The sequence below is a fragment of the Nyctibius grandis genome, chromosome 2 (genome assembly GCF_013368605.1).
Source record: "Nyctibius grandis isolate bNycGra1 chromosome 2, bNycGra1.pri, whole genome shotgun sequence".
Taxonomy (NCBI): Eukaryota; Metazoa; Chordata; class Aves; order Nyctibiiformes; family Nyctibiidae; genus Nyctibius; species Nyctibius grandis.
The window spans coordinates 106,743,584-106,767,078 of NC_090659.1; the positions used below are offsets into that span (position 1 = coordinate 106,743,584).

The 23,495-nt window shown below is 37.7% G+C and overlaps 1 protein-coding gene across 1 annotated transcript in view; it reads left to right on the forward strand.

The window, feature by feature from the left end:
- MICU2 (mitochondrial calcium uptake 2) overlaps positions 1 to 23,495 on the forward strand; it is a 152,715-nt gene that overhangs the window by 67,535 nt on the left and 61,685 nt on the right. The window contains exons 2-3 of the mRNA XM_068395649.1: positions 17,370 to 17,479; positions 17,880 to 18,027. Coding sequence (XP_068251750.1) covers positions 17,417 to 17,479; positions 17,880 to 18,027 — 211 coding nt within the window. The 5' untranslated portion in view covers positions 17,370 to 17,416. The remainder of the gene's footprint in view (positions 1 to 17,369; positions 17,480 to 17,879; positions 18,028 to 23,495) is intronic.

Consider the following 23,495-nt stretch of genomic DNA (forward strand, 5'->3'; position numbering starts at 1 on the left):
ATAATCAAGAAGAAAAATTAAAATCTTTTAAATATTACTAAAAATTGTCATATAACACACAGTGTTATTTTTTAAATTCTGATAGTTTTCTTACAACTAGAATCTGGAAACAGCTGTTGGGTGTATCTTAAATAGGTAGGGTTTGTGGATGTTTGGTGAACCTGGTTCCCGCCTCCATCTCAAGGGCTCACAAGAATAAGCCATGAATCTGTCACAGATCCCAGACAGAATATCGCTGACTATTCAAAACTGAATATTGAACTTCAGGTAAGTGTGATTTAAAGTGGCAGGATTACATTTGGGAATATAAAAGCAGTTTTTGTGGCAGTTTTTTTTCATGGCAGCTGTATGAAGCTGCTCAGAAGTGTGGAGTGTTCAAAGTAGTCCCAGCAGAGATGGATTATTGGAAAAATGCAAGCGAGGTGGGCAAAGCTGCCTGATAGATTGCAAAACCATATGATAAATTATACTGATCACATGCATATAAGTAATGTATATTTGTGCACAGAGATTTATCCTCCCCACCACCTTTTTTTTGTAGTAAAATTCAGAGCAGTGAATTAGGAATGATACAATCAGATGTAAAAGGATTTAGAACTGTTTAGGTGACTGGGCCAACAGCTGGCAAATGCGATTCACTGTGGAAAAATGTAAAATAATTAGTCTGGGAGCAAGAAACCAAAGGGAACGCAGCGTCTGCTGCAATGGAACAATCATTCAGCACGCTGACTAGGAAAGGATTTGAAGGTTATTGTGGAAAAATCATTGAAACCATGAGGCTTGTGCACAGCTGCAAGAAAGTAAGTTACTCGGTTGTATCAGAGGGATAAAATACAAAATAAGAGGCGATACGGTTACAGGAGTGTTAGGCTCCATCTGGAATACTGTATATAGTATTGGTCACTGTGCCACACAAGGAAGATATTGTCTGGGAAAGAGTGCGAAAGCAGTAACAAAGATAAGAATTCTATGTGTAAAGATTAGGGGAGATGACCAAGAAAAACAGATACATGTATCCTTTTCTCTGTACAAGATTAAAAACTAAGAGTAATTTTAAAAATGGGGAAATAGAAATGGACAACTTAGAACTGCATAGAAAGAGTGATAAGGATCTGGAATAAATTATTTCAGAAAGTGTGTTGGTATACAGCATGTACATAAATCCTATAGACTTTGTAAAGAGAATTAAAGGGAATGACAAACAGAGATATATCTGTGATTGAGTTTTTAACTTTGAAGGCAGGCACGTTAAGCTGTTTTCCCTTCCCTGCCCTCTTAAAGGTTCGTGACTTGGATGACCATAGTTTTCAGACTTACTACAGCTTGTAACTGGGAGGAGGGCAGAGTTTGTATCTATGAATTGTGCTTCTGTGTCTCCTAAGACTGTTTTTAAGTACATTGGGGAGCACCCAAATTCTTCACGCTGTGTATTAGAAAAAACATGTTCATTCTGCGTGTGCTTTTCTGTATTTCAGAGTCCCGCAACTAGAAGTTAAGGCAGTTTAGTGCCTCTGTAATGCCATTTCAGGATAATGATGCACTTATACAGTATGCCATAGGTTTGGAAATGTGTTTTAAAGAGGTTGCTGTTTTGTTAACCTTGGTTCTTCCATTAAAAAACTGGGGGGCGAGAAAGCCAAATGTATTAAAGAATACGGCATTCAGAGTTTATGTAAGTGGTAAAATTATAGTTAAGATGAGAAAATATGATAAAGCAATTAAACAAAATATTTTAAGTGATAAAACTCCCATTTTTCTCGGGATTCAGCACTTGGCTGGGTCGGATGCTTAGCTCTTTTTTTTTTTTCTTAATGCCTAACTAGCTGTTGCAGCAGCAGTAAGACAGCATGTGAATAATATAAGGGATAACTCCATAGACTTCAGTTCTGTGGAGAAAATTGCTCCACAGATTAGAATTTAGCTACGTGCGTCTTTGGATCTCCTCTGCCTTCTGGGTCCTTGCAAACGGGTCCTTGCTCTCAAGCAAGCTTGATGACCAAGAGGCAGCAAGCTCTGCCTCTTCCCTGCTTAGTCCTGAGGAAGATCTGTCCAAATGGCCATATCCATGCTGTTTTGCACTACTCTAACTACACTTAAAAACATCTCTGGGCAACAAGAATTTCCTACACGAAGACTTCTGGGAATGTGTTATTCTGTTCATGCTATTGCAGGCACAGTGCTGAATTAGAACTGCTTCTTTAAATAAAATTCCACTGGTGAGTGTGTCCTGATACCCCAGAGTGTAGTCAAAGCCTTGCAGGAGTTTACTATAAACTGTGTGACAGATCCCTACTACTTTACTCATCTGCATTTACATACCTTTAGATACCTAACTGAGGAACTTGGTCTGGAAGTCACTCTGGAATCAGTGGGAAGAAGCAGTCTCCTGCTGAGGATCTCTGCAGTTTAGATACCAAAAATGTATTCTATTATTAACACCCCTTCCAATTAGTGGTTGAATTCAGGAACAAATCTAAATCAAAGATATCTTTTAAAATGTTAATCTCAAATAATTAAATACAAGAAAACTTATTTGTCAACCACATTGCTTTTGACCCACTTTTGAAAGCAACATCACTTCAGATTGTTTCCAAGAGCTAGAGAAGAGTGGCATATATAATCATTAGACTCAGGTCTGAAGACCTTCAGATGTTACTTTAAAAACAGTTTGGCAATCATAAAACTGCTCTACCTGGATCAATGACATCAATGAAGTGTGAGAAAATAGATCAGTTTTGAGTAAAACCATGTATAGTTTAATTTGAAATGTGCAGCTGCAGTTTTGCAGAAAACAAAATATATAGCAAGCACAATGCTTTTATTCAGCTTAAAGTTCAAGCATTTTTTTCCAGCTATCAGCTTACAGCTTAAGATAATGGATTTTGGCAATGTGCAGAGCTATTAAGTAATGTTTATTAACATGGATAAGAAAGGACTTAAGAGGTGGCCTGTAAAAGAGAATTTTTAAAGGACTGATTAGTGGAATAAGAAATGGCATTTTCTCCTAGAAATAAAGTTTTATATCCCTGGATAGGTCATTAATGAAAAAGATTGTGGTGATATCATCTTATTATTTGGTACAGTTTGTGAAGTGATATGGAAACTGTACTTAAAGGAGGTTTTTTTCACCTCTGCTATGAGGCTGAAAAACTTATGTGTTAAACATCTATCCTGAAGAGAGAAATAATCAACTATATTTAAGTTTGCCTCTGTCACAAAACTAGTATATAATTTGACATGAACTTGACATTCCCAGGGTCTATTATCCATTGTGCAATTCTTCACAATAGGCAATAGATGTGTGAAGCTCCATGCTAAAAGTCATTAAAGTCACTAAAAGTTTGCATGGACTCAAGGAGATATTGGGTGAGTGCCAGAAAGTGATATAACCAAGGGCTGTTAAATACATAGAAACCACATCCAGCTCAGGATGTCCCTGAGCTCAAAATAGATTAATATTGAGAGAATATTTTTATTCCTTCCTAAGCATTTGCTTATGGCCAATGCTTGAATTGATGCAGACGCACTGCTATTAGATTTTAAGTAAAATATCTGACTCATTCAGATGCTCTAACCTTGCAGCCACAGACCATAAGGAAGGAGATAGGATGTTGGATGAGGTGGACCTTTGGTCTGACCCAGCCCAGTCATTCCTCCATTCTTCTGAGACCGTCTCTGACCAAATTCAGGAAGGCATTTAAATGTTTTCTAAATACTTTCAAGATAAGGCTAGACATATGCGTGAGTTAGCTCTGAGCATGAGCTTAAGCCCTACTGTATATGTGTGCATTTATTTGTGTTTCTGAATAGAAGTGCTTTTGAAATCTGTGTATCTGCTAACAGGTCACAAAATGGAGATATCCTGACAGGCAAGTTAAGGCTATGGAGCACTACACTGCAGTTAGAAGCAGGTTATCTGTGTAACTACTTTAAATGAATATTTTATAATGGAATAAGCTTTAATGTCATAGATATCCTCCAAAGATTTCCCCATTAAAAAAAATCTAAATATTACCGAGATTACCAACCAATTTTTATTTGGACTGACTTCTATTTTCACTCTATTTTTCATGAGCAATAAAATCTTAAGACGTGATGAAATCCAAGCTAGCTATGGATTTTATGCAACCCTGTATGTCTGTTTGCAGTAAGGGGTACCCTGGGACCCTCTTCTTCCTTGCAGATCTTCCCCAGAGGTCACCTGCCTAAATGCAGGTGCTGGCAAGGAGAGTTTGAGCTTGGCTGAGACCAGGCCCTAGATACAGACCTAAACAATGTGCATTTCTCTTTCATTGTCATTCAAAATGAACAAGGTGTTTCCTAAGCACAGCGACACCAACCCTGTAACTCGTTTCTACCCATCTTATTACTGGCTTCAGTGCTCATTTTTTTTCCCTCTGGAACTATTCAAGTTTGGTGGTTGCAGAATAAATAGCATCTCCCTGCAAATACAGGGCACCTGTGATCTTCTGACTTCAAGAAGCAGGAGTCTCAGATGGGCAGAGAATGGGGCAGTGGGGGGGACATGACACGACTAGGTATATCATCTCTTTTGCCTTTCTTCTTCCATTCAGTTGCCTGGCAAATGTGGCAGACCAGCAGATTTAACAGAATGAGCATCTCTGGCAGCTGGTCTCAAGCGTGTGTGATGATATTTGCCTCAAGTTTCTCTGCAAATTGAGACTGTATTTATTGAAGATCTTAATGGAGGAACGTTTGGCTTCCTATTTTAAATCTTAAAGAGCCGAATCTGTTGTGCAATGTGAGATTGAGCACCAGTTAGTCTTACCTCCCTTCTTTTTTTCCTTTCCAGTACGGACATGGTTGGGAAAACACGGAAAAAGAGTGGAGTGGAGAAATAAAATTACTTGAAGTGAGTTACACTGTAAAACCTTTGGCTAGCTGTTCTGTCTGTCCAAAATTAATTCCTCTCTTAGTAATAAGCCACTTAACAAAGGCCAGAGCTGGATTTGAAGAACCGTTGGGTGGTGTTGCTAATAACGTACTGATTGCATCGTCACATTTTAGTATTGTAAAAAAAGAAATAGCATTACTATATCAGATGCTGTAGATAAATGCATAATATCCCTATTTTTGAAATTAAGCCAATTCTGCATTTTTATGGTTGGTCCAACTAGCCCGGTCTTTGTTCTTAACCTGCTAGGCTCTTTCTCTGTCTGTCGTCGTGAAATTTTGTGGCAAATCGTGAATTAGCACATCAAAGTAATTCTCTCTGAAAATATATTCTGAAGAATTTCAGCAGTGTCTTGAATTAGAAAATACATTTATCATGGTAAACATTCTGTCTTCATTGGTTGTGTGAGTTATTTCCAACATAAGTTTTATAAGACTAAGAAATCAGTGAAAGAGTCGATTTTTACTTAATGCATGTTGGAATAGGTGTGCAGCTACAAATCCAGAATGAATCTGGTTTTTGTGGATGATGGTTAGTACTAGCTAGAAACCAAGTCATCAATTTGTGCTTTCAAATCATTAAATTATAGTGGTGGCTAGTGAATCTTCTCCAGCAGAGCAGGGGAAACTACTTGCATTATTTTTAGTTACTACTGTAAACATTTACAAATAGGCAGTCTGTCTTTGAAAAAATGGAGGCATGCCTGAGGTCTTAGGATGTCTGAGAAATTCTTTTTTATTATGAGAAAAAGGGTTGGACAAAGATAACATTAATTTGACTCAATCTGGGTTTTACACAATTTCATCCTTCTTGAATTAAATGCTGCAGTCGAACTATTTCACAAAAGAAGTCTGAGATAAAGATAATCTTAAAAACTTTGAAGAGGGGGAGAAGAAAGAGTTGCATCAGATGGAGTTCTGGACCTCCCAAAGAAATGTAATGTTTGTGCGAATAGCACAGTCTGCTTCCAAGAATATGGCAGTTTTGATAAATGAAGCAACACTGATAACCACCAAGGTCTTGAAAAAGAAAATCAGCAGATGCTTGATGACCTGCTTAAATGGTACTACCACCTCTACAAAAGCCATTTAAGGTGCAGCCAGGATGACTGAAAACAACTTTATCTCTGGTATGGAGGAATGTAGCACAGAGAAATGGATGACCTACCAGGTACAGGTTTTTGCTAGATTCATATGCTGCAGAGAAGAAAATTGTAGTGCTGTGTTGTGACCTTGCAGTCTCGCTGAAGGTGCAGCAGTGATGGGCTTTGAAGGGAGGACTGAGAAAACACACTTGAACTTTCATTATAGAAGGAAAGTTCAAAATTAGAGGGTGGAATTTATAAACACTAGTAAAAAATGAAGGGTCATTACAACTCTGCTGTAATCAGGAATACACTGGTTTTACACTCTGTAATGGCTCCAAATAAAATAAATATTTGTCAGTGTTACCTTATTCACAGCATTTCATATTGAATTCATTTTGACTTTCAGGATAACTGTTATTGAAACTGCTGAATGTAAAAGAGATATTTTTTAATTTCCCTGATGTAAATCTGATATCCTGGACAAGCATCTCCTTGATGCCTAATTTAGAGGTAGTGAGACATTTTCTCTTTGCAAATAAAGTGTGTGTGTACATTTAATTAATGCAAGCTTCTGTTACCTTCTGCTGGTGCCCTTAACTTTGTCTCACCTGTTCTGTTTTCTGTGGTTTTTTTTCTTAGAGGCTGTCAACAGCTGATTGTAAAAGCTCTGATCTACACAGCAATATGCTGGAACTTTTAAGATCATTTTTACCGATTTTGAGTGTGATGCATTTTGCAACCTATTGAAAACTTAAAATATTACACAAAACTTTGATTAAATAATACGTGCTTACTTCAAAGTAAATATGTCAATTTGAATAAGCAGAATTCTAGATTTCTGAATTCTTGTTTAAAATGTTTTAAATTTATTGTGAATGTTTTAGTTTTAGAAAAGAATGTTGATTAAAATGTTTAATTAGTAAATGGGAATACCAGAATTTGGATAAAACTTTAACTGTGGTTTCTCTTTTTTCTGGATAAGTGGCACAGCAGAACTGTCTTGGCTGTCTCTCTTCAGCCAGTGTTTCCATGCGGAATCTCTGTGTCAAATGAAAATGCTGTATAAGAAAAATTCTGCATAGGTAGAAAGTTTAAAAAAATAAGCAAGACTGGGAAAAATATGTCTGGTCATTGGAAAACACAGTGTGTTAGTTATAGTAATGACTCCTACAGAAAACAAATCATTTGTTTAGAAGTGAAGTCAGCAGCTTTATGGAGAAATAAATATAATTTTACAACTTAATTACAGTATAAACATTTCTTGTGGTTGCAATGCCTTTGTTGTTATTGTTATATTAATCTTACAGGACATATGGATGTTTGTTTCAGGTCCCTTCTGGGACCTGCTAAATCCTCTGAGCATAACTCTGACCCCTCTTCTAAAGAGCTTGACTTGTTAGCCATTTTTCATCTATGTGACTAAACCTTTAATAAATAATAAAAAAAAAAAAGAGTAAAGTATGGGAAGCTTTAAAGAGATTCTGTGTTCTTTCTTTTACATGTTGTTATTCTCTGATTAATTTACCATTGTGGAAGTTTTATCAAATAGTGTTAGTTCACTGTATTTGAAAGTGAAGAATTTCACACTTCCTGGCTGCTGTTGAATGCTTTGGGAGGTTTGGTGGTGGTAGTCTTTTTCTATGGCAACCTAATCAGTTAACTCCCCATCACTTACAGCACCTTTTTAAGTACCAGGCTCTCTTGAGAACTGAGAAAAGATCTTGGTGTAGCATAGGTAATAATGGGGTTTAAAATCTGATAGACCTTTTGTAAAGAGTGTATTGCGGCAGATTCAGCTAAGTATTGAGTTTTTAGTTTGCTTGCTTATGCAGAAGAACCTGGAGCATATCTGGCTTTTTTTCTCATTGTTTTTCTTTGCCATTTGCATGTGTCTTTAACTTGGAAAATTTTGCTATAAAAGGGCTGGAGAAAAGCATAGAAAACATGGGGGTTTTTTTTCCCTCAGGAAAGTTTCAGGCTTCTGGGGGAGCAGTAATGGGATTAGCTCTGTAACATTCACATTATCACAGAAGGGAATTCTGACTCTTTCTGAATACAGTTTTCCTGTCTTTCCAGCAGTCTGCCACATTTAGGACTATTATATATTTGTTCTTAAAGAATAATATTTTTTTTAAGTATTGCCTACTATTTGGGCTCTTCTTTATTTTAAACAGTGAATTTTTTTTTTTTATTTCAGAATATTTATACCAAGCACTTGTGTAGTTGCATGCCCTCTTCTATTTCATTGAGTTTTGGTTTTCTTAATTATTAAAAAAACAAACCACAAACTGTAAAATTCCTAATTCCTTTACCAGTAAATGTTTTTCAGTAGCTTTTCTGTGTAAAGCCATCATACCAATGTACAACTGGTATGTACACTGGTATGATGCACTGTGACTAGTGAAACTGTTAAATACAAGTGTGGATTAAAACAAGAGCCTTAAAGCACCACCTTGTTGATCTTGTGACCAAGGAAATCTCTCTTTCCATGAAGAATAAATTCAGGGCTCCTGTCTCAGGTGAGCGCCAGACAACAGAACTTTCTTCCAAGATTCACCGCATTTTTAAACTATCTTGAGGTTTTTTTTATGTCAGAGCCTTCAAAAGGAGAGACACTGAAATTTGGATAAATTCGTAACAACTACAAGTTTCTTTTAAAGTATTTGCAGGCTGACTAAATAGAAGCACTCATTTACAGAGACCAATGACTGCTAGCATATATGATACTTGCATATTTAAGATTGTCATCTTTTTTTTCAGTCTCTGAGAGTATAATATAAGCATTTTCATGCCTTTTGTAGGCATCTGGTTTGGTTTGGTTTGAGTTGCATTTTCTCTTCTATGCAGAAACATAGTTCGTAGTCCAGGAAGATTAAATCACAGGATGTTTCTACTTTGAGAGTGCTTGTCCTTGGTAGAGAAGTAGTTGTAAGTCCACAGGTTCTGCTGCTGCATGGTTGGTTTTGATCAGTGCTGTGTTAGTCTGGTCGACAACTGCAACACAGGTTGTATTTCTTGTAATGCAACCCCAGTGTTGTAATGAAAATTCCCTGGCAGGGCAAGTCCAAAGTACCCGGGTTAAAAATTAACAGGATTTGCATTTTAATGTGTGATTATATTTGGCAGATGTCATGTTTCAGTGAGTGATACGGAAATCTAAGGCTGTTCTGCGTCTGCTTTTATGAAAGGTACTGTGCCTTTAGCCACTGTTTAAAACATTTTGAATGTGCAAACATGTTAACAATAGTGCTTAAACAAGATGGGTATTCTGAAAGGTGTTTTGAAAACATGCAAGCGACAGTCTTCTCTGATGACAGGGAGGCAGTTTCCTTCACAGTGTTTCCCTTGAAGCGCATACATTGTCTGTAAATGCGCTGCCAGTGTACTGCCTTTTGGGGAATGCTTTTGGCATGTTATTGCAAATGTAGGGTGTAGAGCAGTGTGGGTAACCATTGCAAGAGGCACTTTGAAGTTGTTTTAAAAAGCTGGTAAGACCAATTCTGCTACACTTCTGGTATTCTTTTTTTTTTTAACTTTTCTCCTCCCATTACCACTAAACTCCCTACTATCTTAATTCCCATTCCGTTGTACTTACCACTTCTTGCTCAGCCCTTACACAGATTGTTAGCCATCTTCTTTCTAGTCTCTTTTATTCATACATAGGCATGCATATATTTAAATCTGCACAACCGTTAAATGCTAGCACAATAGATCTGTTTAATTATCAAAAAAAAATCTTGATAATTTAACCACTTTGGGTTTTTATTATGTAACTCTTGACTATCTTCTTACATAGTGCTACGTCAAATCTGTCTTCCTTATCCTCAGCTTTTCATCTCTTTAATTTTCTTTTGAACCTGTACTGTTTACTTTACCTATTGGAAACTCATCTCCCCTTTTTGTCATCTTCTCCCAGTCTTGGTTTCGGACGTGCATTCTCTTAGGTCCTTGTGCTTAGGTGAGGCTGCTACATCTACCATTAAACAGTTTTTCTCCTTTAATTCTTACTTATAAGCAGTGAGTCCTGAATTCATTTGCCTCCTGGTTCAGAACAAAAACTGATCTAGCATTCAACCACTTACTATTAAAGCCATTAACTTTTTTTCTTGTCTGTACAGTTGTTACAGGATCAAGCATTATGACTCTAAAATGCTTTTAAAGCTGTAAAGCATCGAGTAAATATATAGCACCGTGCAGTTGGTCTGAGTTGGACTGCAAAAATTCCCACAGTTTGAAGTTGCACTTCTCAAACTCAGACATATATAGTTCCATTTTTAAGGGTGTGCTGTTAAACTGAGCTATGTAATAAATGGATTATGACGTAGTTCAGAACAGATCAAGTGGAGCTACTATCTGAGTTACACAAACAAAGCAAGAAGCTATTTGAAAAGGGCATATGGTTTCCTTCTACAGCACAAGCACACGTAAGAGGTAAACTGTTATTAACTTAAAAAGTCTTAAAGATCTGCAAGCCCAGGGTAAGCAAAAAGCTCAGGTGGGTTAGAGCCTCTCTCAGCTCCTCCTGAGGTGTGCCGAGAGACACTCCATACATCATCTGAATTGAGCAGGGGGAGGAAAAATAAAGATATCATGGCATTTTAGAGGCAAATAGTTAAGCTCCATGTGTTGATTACACATTTGCACATAGCATCTTTCAAAAATATCTGTGTCTTCTTACCTTTAAAGATAAATGTATTTGTGTCTTCACATTTTAACTCCACTTTGATGTGCAGTGATTGACTGAAAAAGATCAATGAGAAGTAGGTACAACACATTTTTCACTTAAATCCACTGACTGTGAAATACAATAGCATTGTGGTGAGCTTTCCGAGAAAGCTGTATGAATGTGTTTCCTGGGCGCGTTGCCTTTGAGGTGTCTATGTGGTCCCACTGCCGCTCTGTATGTGTTTAGTACATCTGCACCAGTGTGTTGGAGCAGTGTGTCTGCCTCGGTAGGGGAATATGTAAGTAGGGCGGTGAGATAACTTGCAAGTTGAGGTGTAAATGTATGGTTTGTTAAATGATCTGGTTGCTCTGGCTTGTTAGAGCTTGGGCACCTTATCTGCCTTTGTTATATTCTGTTAGGGGAAATGTGTTAGTTTCCGACTTCTTTTTAAGTTTATGTTTAAAAAGTAGCTCTGCTAAGGCTGAAATTTCTAGAATTTAATAGTGAAATTTAAAAACCTTACAAACTGAGACTGTTTTCTGTATTATCCTTATATTTGGGTTAATTCTCCATTTGGTATGGGTTCTAGTAACAGTGGAAGATCTGCTCTGTGTGCACCAGTTTAGTCTGAACTCAGTGAAATACAGAATGGGAGAGAAAAGTTAAAGCCAAAACTGTCAAGGGTTTAGATGCAAATAAACTGTTCAGCTGCTGCTTCAAACGTAACCATCACTAATTAGTACTAGCACAGCAGAATTATCTGAGCATCTATTTGAAAGAAAGAAGGGGAGTGGCACCTGTTAGTGCAGAGAAAGGGCTTCATCTAATTTTGGAGTATTTATATTCAGCGGTGTTAAGAGTAGCCAGACATAAGGCTATTGCGTTCTCATTCTCCTCTTGTCCTTCGTTTAGCAGTCTGTTCTCTGTCTCACCATTAGCTCCTGAGAAGGTATTTTAATCTTTTGTCCATTTTGGGATTTCAAGGCTGTTAGAGCTTTTAGTAACTGTTTGTTTATTAAGTTTCACATTGCTAAACAGTCATTCAAATACTTACAACTTCTTTCCAAACAGCAATCAGTGTTGTTTTTCCTCTTCTTTCCTGGCTTACTCTATGTCCAGGCTTGCAGTTTGAACTGCAAGGCCAGAAAATATGATGTTGAAAAAAGTAATACAGATCAATTCACTTCATGAGAACATTTTGCTTCTGATCTTATGACTTTAACTTGATGTTGGTTTTGGTAACTGGTGTGTTGGATCAAGACTGAGTAATACATGGCTCACGTTCTTTGTTGTGAAAGCACAAACTACTTTTGCACATACTTACACAAGCTTTCTTAAATATTACAATCTTGAGCTTTCTCTAAGTCATGTATTTCTGTTAAGTGGATTCTCATCAAAACCCTTTTCCATCTATCAGTTATTGCATCATATGAAACTTTCAAACCTTGAGCTCCAAGCATTATCCTCTGTGCTTTCAGCTCGCATGCTGGGTATGTTAACACGTGCAGCAGGGTTTGAGGTGAAGTTACATTTTCTGTTATTTTGATCATTTCAAATTGGATTGAGTTGAAATTGAGATACAATAATGACACAAGTTAACTGCAAAGTTTTCATCAGTCTTACAGAAATTTGATATAGAGTTGCTAAATCCATCTGTAGATCCAGTGTGAATTAATGGATCCAAACCTAAGGCTCCCAGAGAGCCTGCTGGCACCAACTGGATTTTAATTACATCCCACACATTGGTTTAGTTATCCTTATAGCAGGTAAAATGAGTGGTGCAAGTTAACTCTTCCAGATCAGGGAAGAAAAAAGAGCATTCATCTTCTTTTCAGAGGCGGGGGGGGGGGGAAAGTTTTATAGCTTAATTTTTTTTCCAAGGGAAAAGGAAAGTGGAAGAATATGTATACATGATGGAGGAATGAAAGGATACAAAGAGGCAAAAAGAGTAGATTATATGGAAAGGAGTAGAGTGAAGAAAGGAAAAATTGTGTTGGGAAAAATTAACTGGAAAATGTAGACTATTTTATAAGCAGAAGAAATTAAGATGGAAAACATGAAAGTTGCAGGCACATGAAAACACCAAATTGTGCAAAAGGAGAAAAAGTAAAATGAATGAAAGTGGAAGACATAATTTTAAATTTAAGGGAGAGGTAAGTGTATATGCTTATTTTAAGTCATTTCTGACTCATAATCAGCTGCAAATATTTGGGTTTGTACACAAGTACTTATATTTTGAATGGATGGAGAATTTGCTTAGCAGTGTTACCAAAACCACATCACAGTGATCAGCAGTGTTACAAAAATCGCAGGTAAGGGTTATCAAGGCTTTATTTTTGTAACCCTTCATTTTTATTTAATGTATTTCTTTTAAAAAGTTCAAAGGTACAATAAGTATAAGGTTTTTACTTGACTTAAGCTTGCTGGTTTTCATACCAAAAAAATCAAAGCCAAAAATTGGAACACCATGAATTCTTTATTAGTATCCTAAATTAAGAGACTGATGAACATTCATTACATCAATCTGAAAATTAATTGTAAGAAGTAATGTTGTTGCCCTTAGGCATTTCTCTGTGCAGGAAGCCAAGAAGGAAACCATAGTCTTCAGTAATGCTTATAGACGCCAGTGGCTGGTCAGCTGCTGATCCCTTGCCATGTCGACTGCAGAGGAAAACACTTGCATCCTTCTAGAGCCCTTTTTATGTCATTCAATTCTAATTTACCATCAGCTATCACAGCTTTACCATGGACATTCTCAAATTGGTGTTGGAGACTTGACATAAAACCACAAAGGCAACTAAATTCCGAGTTAAAGCTGAAACTTCATTCTTAATTCACTCGGTTGTGTGGGGGTGCTGTGGAGCATGTGGGAACACCCATCGTTTGAAGCTCTGGTGGTACCCACACACAATAGAACAAGTTAAGGATGGAATTTCAGCCCGAGCCTTAGCGTTAATGCAGCATAACTCTTTGTGGTTTGATTTCTTCTTCTATGGCACTGTTAAAGACAAAAATAAGCCCAAGTCAATCTCAGAGTCATTTTAAATTACATTCACAAGAATCTTGTGAAAGCAATAGTGCTAGATTCTTCTCACCCATCACCTCTCAGTAGATTTGAATTTTTGTACCCTGCTTGCTTTGAGTTTGCACTGTTGGAAACTGCTGAGGTGTCAGATTAGATACGTCAATATCTGAAGTCCAGCCTTAAATATATAATTGTTTCCTACGGTCTACCTGTCTTTACTTGAAACTCATTTTGTGAAATAGAATTAAAAGAGGAAAACTCTGCTTTTTTTTTTGCCCTGTACATGCATTTTTATGAGCAAAATGAGCTTTGACAGTGTTTTTAGAAATGTCAGGAATGTCAGATCTTTTTTATATGAAGGACTCCTTGGATGACTCAGGAAAATGTACTTGGAAATTAGTCAGGACTTAAATGAAGCGGGAAGGATACTGAGAGAGAGAGCTTGCTCCCCTATGCATGCTTTAGTATGGTACTTTAAAAGATCAATCTTAATTTTAAGTGATTGAATCAGCCTTTTCTTCAAAATGTATTTTTTATTCAATCTTTAGTTAGGCATTTGGAATAGTGATTAGAATAGTTATTTGGTCATTTATCCCTTCTCAGAGCACATGAGAGTTATGCTTCTAATCTTTTTTCAAAACTCCATAGCGCTCTACTTCTTCCCGTGTATTTCCATCCTTTACCAACTGTCTTCGGTGCCAGTGGGTCCGGCATCCCTGCTTGCTGAAGACATGGAGAGATAGGTATTGGTGAAGAGAACAACGGTGAAGGAGGGGGATACAGCTTTTAAAAGAGCGTGTAAGCTGCTATTGTAGGCTTGTCTATATTTTACACTTAGCCACATGACATGGCCTGTACCTGCTTCAGGATGCCCGTGTCCACTTTTCTGAGACAGTAGATCTGCTTTTGCTCAAGATTAGGGACTGTCCTAAACCATAGTTTCAGGAATAACTTGATCACTGGCAATAGTAGTCCAGAAACAGCAAACAATTTGGTGGAAAGAAGTGATATAGTTAAAGCAAAGAGTTTGGTGATTATGCTCCAGAACACCTTCAGAAATTATTATTTTGATTTGGAGAATAATCATAGAATACCACGTTGGAAGGGACCTCAAGGATCATCTGGTCCAACCTTTCTTGGCAAAAGCATGGTCTAGACAAGAAGGCCCAGCACCCTGTCCAGCTGAGTCTTAAGTGTCCAATGTTGGGGAATCCACCACTTCCCTGGGGAGATTATTCCAGTGGCTGATTGTTCTCATTCTGAAAAATTTTCCTTTTGTGTCCAATTGGAATCTCTCCAACTAATCATAGTAAAGTGTTATGCTCATACTGTTTATTTAGGTTATGAGAGTGGTTTTGTGTGGTGAGATGGAGGAGAACTGAAGAAGTATGAGGGTCATAGCTGGTGATGTGGCTAACGAAAGTGTGATGACTGAAATTTGAGAATGATGTCACTCAAAGCTGAATTAAAGGCTGGCACTATGTTTAAGGAAGAAATTAAGAAGATTAAGAATACGATGATCAGTAGTGATCTTCAAAGGGCAAACATCCAGCTTCATTCAATTTAATAAAAATTGCAGAAATAATTGTATTGAATATTTTTGTCAAATTATAAGTGATATGGCTTACACCTGAAGAGTCATCACTTTTTCGACGTTGTTGCAACTTGAGTGTGAATTTCTAGTTTCTGATGCCAAAATGTAGCAGGGTCAAGTCCTTAATTGTTATTAAACCAATTTGACCAGTATTATTGTTGGTTTTGGAAAACATTGTGCGAAAGATGGCAATTAAAAGGCCTTACATCATCATGATGTGCTATTTAAGTATGTGGACACTGATGCTACCTGCCTTCACTCTGGACAGTAAGGATCTCCATATTCCTTACGCACTTTCTATTCTGGCTGAAGTATGTAACACCCCTCCCACCACCTCTTCTCCTCTGAGCACCACCCTCCAGTACGTTTGCCCAGATTTTCAGTCTCTCATGCAACAAAATTGTACAAACATGTTTGGTGGGAAGGAAGATCAACTTTTCTTGTGGTGCTCTATCCCCCCCTGCATCTTCTTAACTGTCTGTCCAGACAGCTAAAAAAAGTCCCTGTAGTTGCACTCCAGAACTGCCATTCTCGCCATTTCTTCTAAAGGGGGCCTGGATTAACCACGTTTAACGGAGGTGCTGATGGTGAAGCTGTATGAAGCTCCAGTGGAGAGCCCAGCTCAGTCATCTTGATAACTTCCGCATAGGTGCTGGCGGGTTACTTGTTAGGTCCCACTGAAGCTTTTTCTTCTCTGGATTGAAAAAGCCCAGTTCCCTCAGGTTCCAGATGTTCTCTATTAAAAAGGATCTTAATAAAATCTTTCAGATTATTTGTTTCCTTACGTTTTGTGCAGATTGCAGAGCTGCTTGGGGAAATTTCAGTCTTTATTCTCATAACTGTTGAGGGGGGTAAAACTTACTCAGTGTTTTTGCAATATTTTGATAGGCTTTTTATTTTGTCTGTACATGTTTCTATGCTAGACCTTCACTGAGGTCTGCCTTGTGCTCCTCCATAAATTAAAGTGCAAAATAATGGGATATGAGATAATTGCAAACATTTTGCTTGCATGCTATACTTCTGCACTCCTGATAATTGCACATTGGCTTTTTTTTTCCTTTAACGTTAACATACTTCGAGTATGCTGTAGAGACTGTCACCGCAACCATACTAAAACCTGGGGGGAAAGCAGAAATTAAAATACCTGTCATCATATAGATGGCACATCGGCTTTGTAGCTGGTATAACTTGTTTTACTGCTGTTGGAGTACCATGGATTTTCAGTCTGAGGGCCACACGCTGTTCAGAAGTAGTAAGCAGTTACACATGAGCAGCTGAGCTCTAGCGTAGCTCATGCTAGTGTCCAGAGGGGTCAGAGTGCTTTTAGCAGACGCTGAGCTTCTCATACAGTGACAGGACGTCAGGAATTTTGCAAAAGCTTTGAAAACAAAGTAGAAGATGGCACAGCTGATGCATTTCATCCCATAGGCTTTGCTTCACTCATTTGTGCTGGTATTTGAAGCTGATTTTCATAAGAAATGACCTGTGTTCCAGAGGCTGTTTTGCAAATCAGGGATGCTAGTTTCACAAAAAGAAAGGGGCTTGATGAATCTGTAGTCATGCGTTATTGTAATGCTGGTGGGAATACGTTCTCTTCCAAATAAAAGGTACTCTTCAGAGTCAATATATGAACTTGTGCTTACCTATTGCAGTTTAAATGGTGGATTACTGAAATTCAGTGCTTTGATAACAGTAACAAGTTTAGCTTTAGACAGAATTCAAACAAATACTACAATACTTAAGAAACTTGAAAATCCAGTTGGTTTGAAAATATTGTAGGATTAGCTCTTTACTTCTTGTCTAAACTTTTTTATTTTGTATTTGTGGAGAAAGATGGCTTTTCATTCCATAATTTTAGTTCGAGGACAACTGTGAAACAATTTTCCATTTTTTTTAAATTTGCTGTCAGGCAAAAATTGCTCATGTTTTAATGAGAAGGAGGTGATTTTAGTAAGAATGCTGCATGTTAATACCCAGCAACTGTGAACTGTTCATTGCTATCTTTCAGTTTAAAACTGTTCTCTCTCGTCCTATCACTACATACCCTTGTAAAGAGCCCCTCTCATTCTTCTCCTCTCGTAGGTGTTGCTCCACAACTTGATGATTAACCTCAGGAGTGGATCATTTGTATGGATGCAGAGCACATTTCAGCCTTTGCAGAGCCAGTCACTAACCTGGCAAAATACTATTTGGTATGTGGTCAGTTTAGTTTTTTGTGGAGTCAGCGAGCTGAATTTGGATCAGGAAGAGTCCAACAAGTAGCAGAGCTGGCAAACGCGAAGGTGCAGGACCATATGGCCAAGAGCAGGGGAGTGGGAAGCAAGGGCAGCCTTTGGTGACAGGAAGCCGTTAATTTGGCTCAACTGTGTTGTTAAGGCATGCTTTCAGTGAAGCCAAAAAATACTTTGAATGTCATATAAGCCTGTCATTCATTAAGACTGTGCCATAAAAGCTTTAATTCCTGGTCATCTCTTGTTGTAGCTACCCACGTAGTATAGAGGTTAATCAGGATTGGGTATAGGATTCTTTCTAATTACAGAGTTGGTCTACAAATGCAACCATCTTTCTGCATGGATTTTTTTTCTGTTTCAGAAGGAAGATGTCATTAATGCAGAAAGGGACGAAAGACTGTCTCTTCGGAAGCATCGCTTCATGCATTTTGCATCATTGGAATATGAAGGAGAATATTACATGACACCAAGAGATTTCTTGTTCTCAGTAATGTTTGATCAAGTTGAACGTAAGTTGTTTTCTCATCATTGTATTGTGAAGGAAAAGAAACTTGCAGGTCCCCTTAAAGGTGTAATTTGCAAATCACTGGGATAAGATCCTTTATCTGGCATAAATCGGCAGAAGCCAATTTATAAATGTTGTGCATATGGATTCTCACAGGCACCACCACCCTTTACACCAGTGAAGTGAGGCTGATGATTTAGAAATCTGGTGACTTGATGATGACATTATGTCTCTGCATAATTTGCATATCTGATCAGTGTGTACTTCTTCAATTACTTACGTGCCACAGCAAATAGTAGGACTGTAATATAATAGCATTCATACCATTTCTGGCCCCATGATCTGTCTATCCACTTCACCAGTAAGTACTCTGTGACCTTTTTTCTTAGAAGAGGCAGTGATGGGAGTTACTTAAATGAGTGTAATGAAGCATTGAGCTAAGCTCTAGGTTTCTGGTTTCAAATCTCCTCTGGTTTGTACAAAACCTAGTTAAGAACAAATCAAAATTGTATGCATGTTTTTTAAAAAGTATTTCTAAAAGTGTGCTTTCTGAGGAGAAGATAGGACCAGCGCACAAATAAAAAGTGCATAGGTTGTTGTCCTCCTTTCCTCCTCGTTTTCTGGCCTCATTAACTGTGCCTCATTCCTTAAGCTTCTTTTATCTGTCTTTGTTTCATCTTATGTTATTTCCATGTTACAGTAATTTTTTTTAAACAGTATATGTTTTTTCTTAAAAAATTTGGCTTTCTCAATAATTTTTTGCTTTAGAAAGGTTAAGTTCTCCAAGTTTCAGAGAGGGTTGTCACTCAGAGACCAAATACTCTGTTAGTATGTCATCTGAGGGAAAGAGGGGGAAATCCCAACTTCAATGATTGTTTGCTGCAGTCTGCACATACCGACCAGGGAGCATGTTGTCCAGCAAAAGCCATTCATAGCCTGGGATGCTCTGCCCAGCTAGCAGCGAATGTCCGAGTGACCTGGGGGTATGGAGCAGGAAATACAGAAAGAATTCAAGGTACTGTGGAAAGGCTTGAGAGACAGAGAGGAAGAAGGAGACCTGAACACACTGATTTGAGCCTGTGGGAAACCTGGGGCAGAACTGAGTTTGCTGAGCTGCTAGTGGTCAAAGAGTAGGACACAAGAATCTGTAATAAAAGAAGTTTTCTTTTGTCTGCCAAAAATCTATAGGTGATAAGGATACATGGCTTCGCTGCTGACACACGACTTCTAATATTATACAAAGCTGAATATAAATCCTTAGAAGGACTTTATGACCTTGAGAGTCATAGAGACTCTCAAAATAACTTTTTTTTTAACATATATGGCTAATGGAAAGAGTTTTTTCTCCTTCAAAACTTAGGTCATTCCGTTAAAAACCTAGAAGGGATTTTCTTCTCAATTTTCCAGCCTGAAACACTGAAAGACACTGAATACTGAAATTTTCAGTTTTGAAGGTGTGGTTTTCAGACAGTTGTCTGTGAAAGCAAGGTCAGAGAAATAAGTGTTTTTCAGTCTTAGCAGTTCATACATATTAATTGGTTACTCCAACTATAATAGTACACATGCAGTTTTTTTAATGAAGTGGTATGCGGGTAAGATTTATTTGTAACGCAGCCAAGTTAATTTCAGTTACTTTGCTCATATGAGTAGGAAACAGCGTTAAACAGAAAAGAAAAAATAATGACAAGAAAAAACACGTGAACAAAAAATATCTTTGCACTAACACATATTTAGCATTTCAAACTGAGGTCAGGTTTGCAGCCATAACATCATAGACAATTCATAGAAAAATGTTAATACTTGAATCTAATGCTCCTAAACGTTTTTTTAACCATCATTGTTGTGAGTTCTTTGGCCAGTCGCATAAACACAATGATAAGCAATTCTCTTCAAGTCATATTGCTTGGGATTTTAGGTTTTCTTAGAACTGCAAACAGACATAGCTTTTGTTGACAGAGAAATACGGTGGTGTAAATATTTGAAAGGCAGTGGTTTGTCTTCCTGGGAGGAAAATAAACAGACCTATCTCAAGTGTCTGTCCAGGTATATTCAGAGTAGATGAAGATGGTGAGCTTCATAGCAAAGCAGCAATTATGTTTAGAAACTTTCTGCTTATATCATAAAATTAATTCCCTTTCACCCTGAACAGTGGTTTTAGAAAGGAAACAGGCATGCCACCACTAATCCTAGAAAGTCCTTCGCTTACTGGCGTACTGAGGTGCAATTTTAAGATGTGATACTGCATACAAGTGGTGAGTCTTATAATGCTGAACTTAAAGCTATAATGATTTGTTTATTCTCTACTTATTTTTGATTAATTACTAACAAAAAAACTCTCGGAAAAATTTGAAGCACCCTGACAATAACCATTTACCTTCATAAATATTTGCTTACATTTGAATGGAGTTTGCCAATTGGTTGCTGTTTATAATCACATGGAAGGCTTAGCTCTCTCTGTAGGCTGTTCTGAAGTTTTGTTCTGCTGTCTTTTTTACAGATAGTAGGCAGGAACATATGGCCAGCCTCATAAGCAATTTAGCTGTGTACACCAAGAAGTATTGCTGATGTTGATCACAACATTCTGTTGCTTTATTCCTAATCAGAGATAAACACTCCCAAAGGGGCAAAAAGCAAGTGAAAAGAGAGAATGAGAAGCAGTTATGTGTTGGGAATAGAGGTCCTTGTCCAACAGCCTTGGGTTTTTTTGCTCAGTAGTGGTTGCCATTGGAGAATTACTTTGAAATCTCTTGTTGGTTTTTAAGCATAATTAAATTTAGAAGAAAGTAAATGTGGTGTTTTGTAAACTGGATGAGTAGTTGGGTTGTCGGTGCTATATCAAAAGTGCTGACATTAGAAAATGCTGAAATATTTTAGCTATGTCCAGATTGTCAAGTGAATTCCTGTACAGAGTTGGGTGGAATTTATTACTGAAGCAAAAATCTTAGGTGTGCTCTTTGACATGGTTGCAAAACATGCAATAAATTGTGATTTATTATAGAACACTTTCCCAGATAAGAAATCAGATGAACTGTAGTGCAAATACATCAGCTGTCATCCAGCCCAAGTGATCTTGAACCCTGCTTCATAGACCTTAGTTCACTAGTTCTGCTCATTTGTTTCCTGGTGCATGGGTTTCTCTGTTACTCTTTTTCTTTAAGGTAGGCCAAAAAATTGTGAAATCTTGGCATTCCTATTGATAAATCACACCTGCAAAGTTATTTGCTGTCACAGTGATAATGAAGAAAAGTACAGTCCTGCCATCTCAGGAGAATGAACTGATAACAAATGCAGAGTTTCCTGACAGACTTATTTTGTTTTGCATAATGACAAAGCAAAGAGCTCTATAAAGGAAGAAAGGCACCATCCCAAAAAAAAAAGTGCTTACTTTTAGATGCAGTTTTTCACGCTGGTTTACCTTTATCAATATTTGCCTAGTTCTATTACCATTAGTTATTTTATGGAAGGAAGCAGCCACTTCTTTATAAACAGTGACAAGCAGTAAATGAGATGTTGTAGCATTTGTGCCAGTACAAAACCCCTGGGACAATTAACGCAGTGCATACAAAACGCACTGCTGGGATTTTTTGATTCATGGCTATATGCCATGTAATCTTGTGTTAAAACAATGTTACCACAGGGATGTGTGGCAAACCATTGCAAAACCAGCAAGTTCTTCTGCGGGATGTTCATGTAAACTGCAATATCTGATGCAATGATAGTTTAGTGGAAAAGTGTTCTTTGTTACTCTCCTTATCATGATGTAAAAACTTCTCAATGTCTAGTAAGATCTCATAAAAGTAATACGAACTTGCTGTGTTGCATCAGAAATTCTAGCGTTTTTAAGATAACAGGTATAAGAAGGATAAAGCTCAGCTGACTTACACTGAATTTTCATTGCAATGCAGGATTATTTTTAAAAGACCCTTCCAGCTTCATGTAGAACTTGTATTTTAAACAGTTGTGCGTGCTTAGGCTCATACTCCAGATTATCCAACCAATATTGTGTTAGAGCTTCTCCGTGGAAATACCATGTCTGGTGTGCTGTTGTTGTAGAACATACAAGAAAATCTGTATTAAATTTTCAAAGGGACTACAGATACAAGAATCCTTCAGAAAATTAAGATTTTGCAGTACATTAAATCTGGACTGTGTTTATGTTAATTTTTTCTGGAGAAGATTATTCTATTCCAGAAATACCTTCCTCTTTCAAGCAGAAGACAAATGTTCAGGTTAGCTTGTCTGATAACAATTGATACCTGGTAAGTAAAGATATTGATCCTTTTGTATATACTCAGTCCAGATTTAATGTGTCATAGCAGCTTCACGTCCTGAACCACTCCTTTATCTGCAGTAAAACAGATTTTCCTGTGTTCTATAGCACCAGCATGCCAGAGGTGGTATTTCCACGGTAGAGTCCTACCTGTCAGCGAATATTAGTGTGTTTTAAGTTTGCTGGGAGAAGTTGTTTGAGTTGGTTAAGTTTTCTGTGAAAACGTGGTTGTCACAAGGTTGTGGTATGTTTGCAGGTTTGATAAGATGTGCATTATCACATTGCCACAGCCATCAGCATGGTCATGACTGTGAGTGAATTTGAGGAAAGGATACAGTGCCAGGCTGTGGTGGCTAGAAAATTGAGTTCTCCGTTGTCCTTAGCGGAGATTAGTGCTGGTGCAGTCAGTGGGGTTTGGAGAGCCAAGAGGGACCAGCCAGTAGATGGGCACTTCAGAACGAGCTGAAACAGTCTTTTTGTTTCTGGATCTTGAGTTCCTGCCTCTAGTGGGAGTTCAGCTGCCTATACTTCAGTGTCTTCATTTTGACCTGAATTTCATATACGATAACTAATCAGACTGATATGAACCATGCATGAGTGTCAGATCTAAAACCTAGGATTCAGAGTCAAAGACTTAAGATTTAAGCTTGTGTTAAGTGGTGAAGCTCCATATGGGAAGTAAGGATTGAAATGTTATACGGGGAGCTATTGCCATAGCTGGGAAGTGAATTCAATCCTCCTGAATTTCTAATGCGTTAACAAAGAGGTGGTTTTCTCTCTATCTCTGCATTTAGTATTTTTTAGCACTGATATGTTGCTGTTGCTCAAATCCTCTGAACACAGTAGAGAACTCTGCAAGCTGGGATATGCAGGACAGAGATGACCCCTTGCCCAGTGCTAGATGGAAGGTAAAGCGACGTGAAGGCAAATAAGCAGCATGATGGTTTAAGGTCATTATATGAATCTCTTTTGAGTTTTAGAAAAATGAAACTAAATCAGCCATTTCTAGCCAAAGCTTCTTAGTCATCGTTGTTTACTCATTTCTTAAAGTGGTGTTATGAGTGAAGGAAAGTAATGATTCTGTTGAGAGATCTGCACAGATAAGCAAAGATAAGCAGACTGCAGAGAATTTCTGCTTCTGTAACCAGCCCATACTGTGAATTTCTCATCTTCAGCTCTCGTTCATCACCCAATAGCATTAG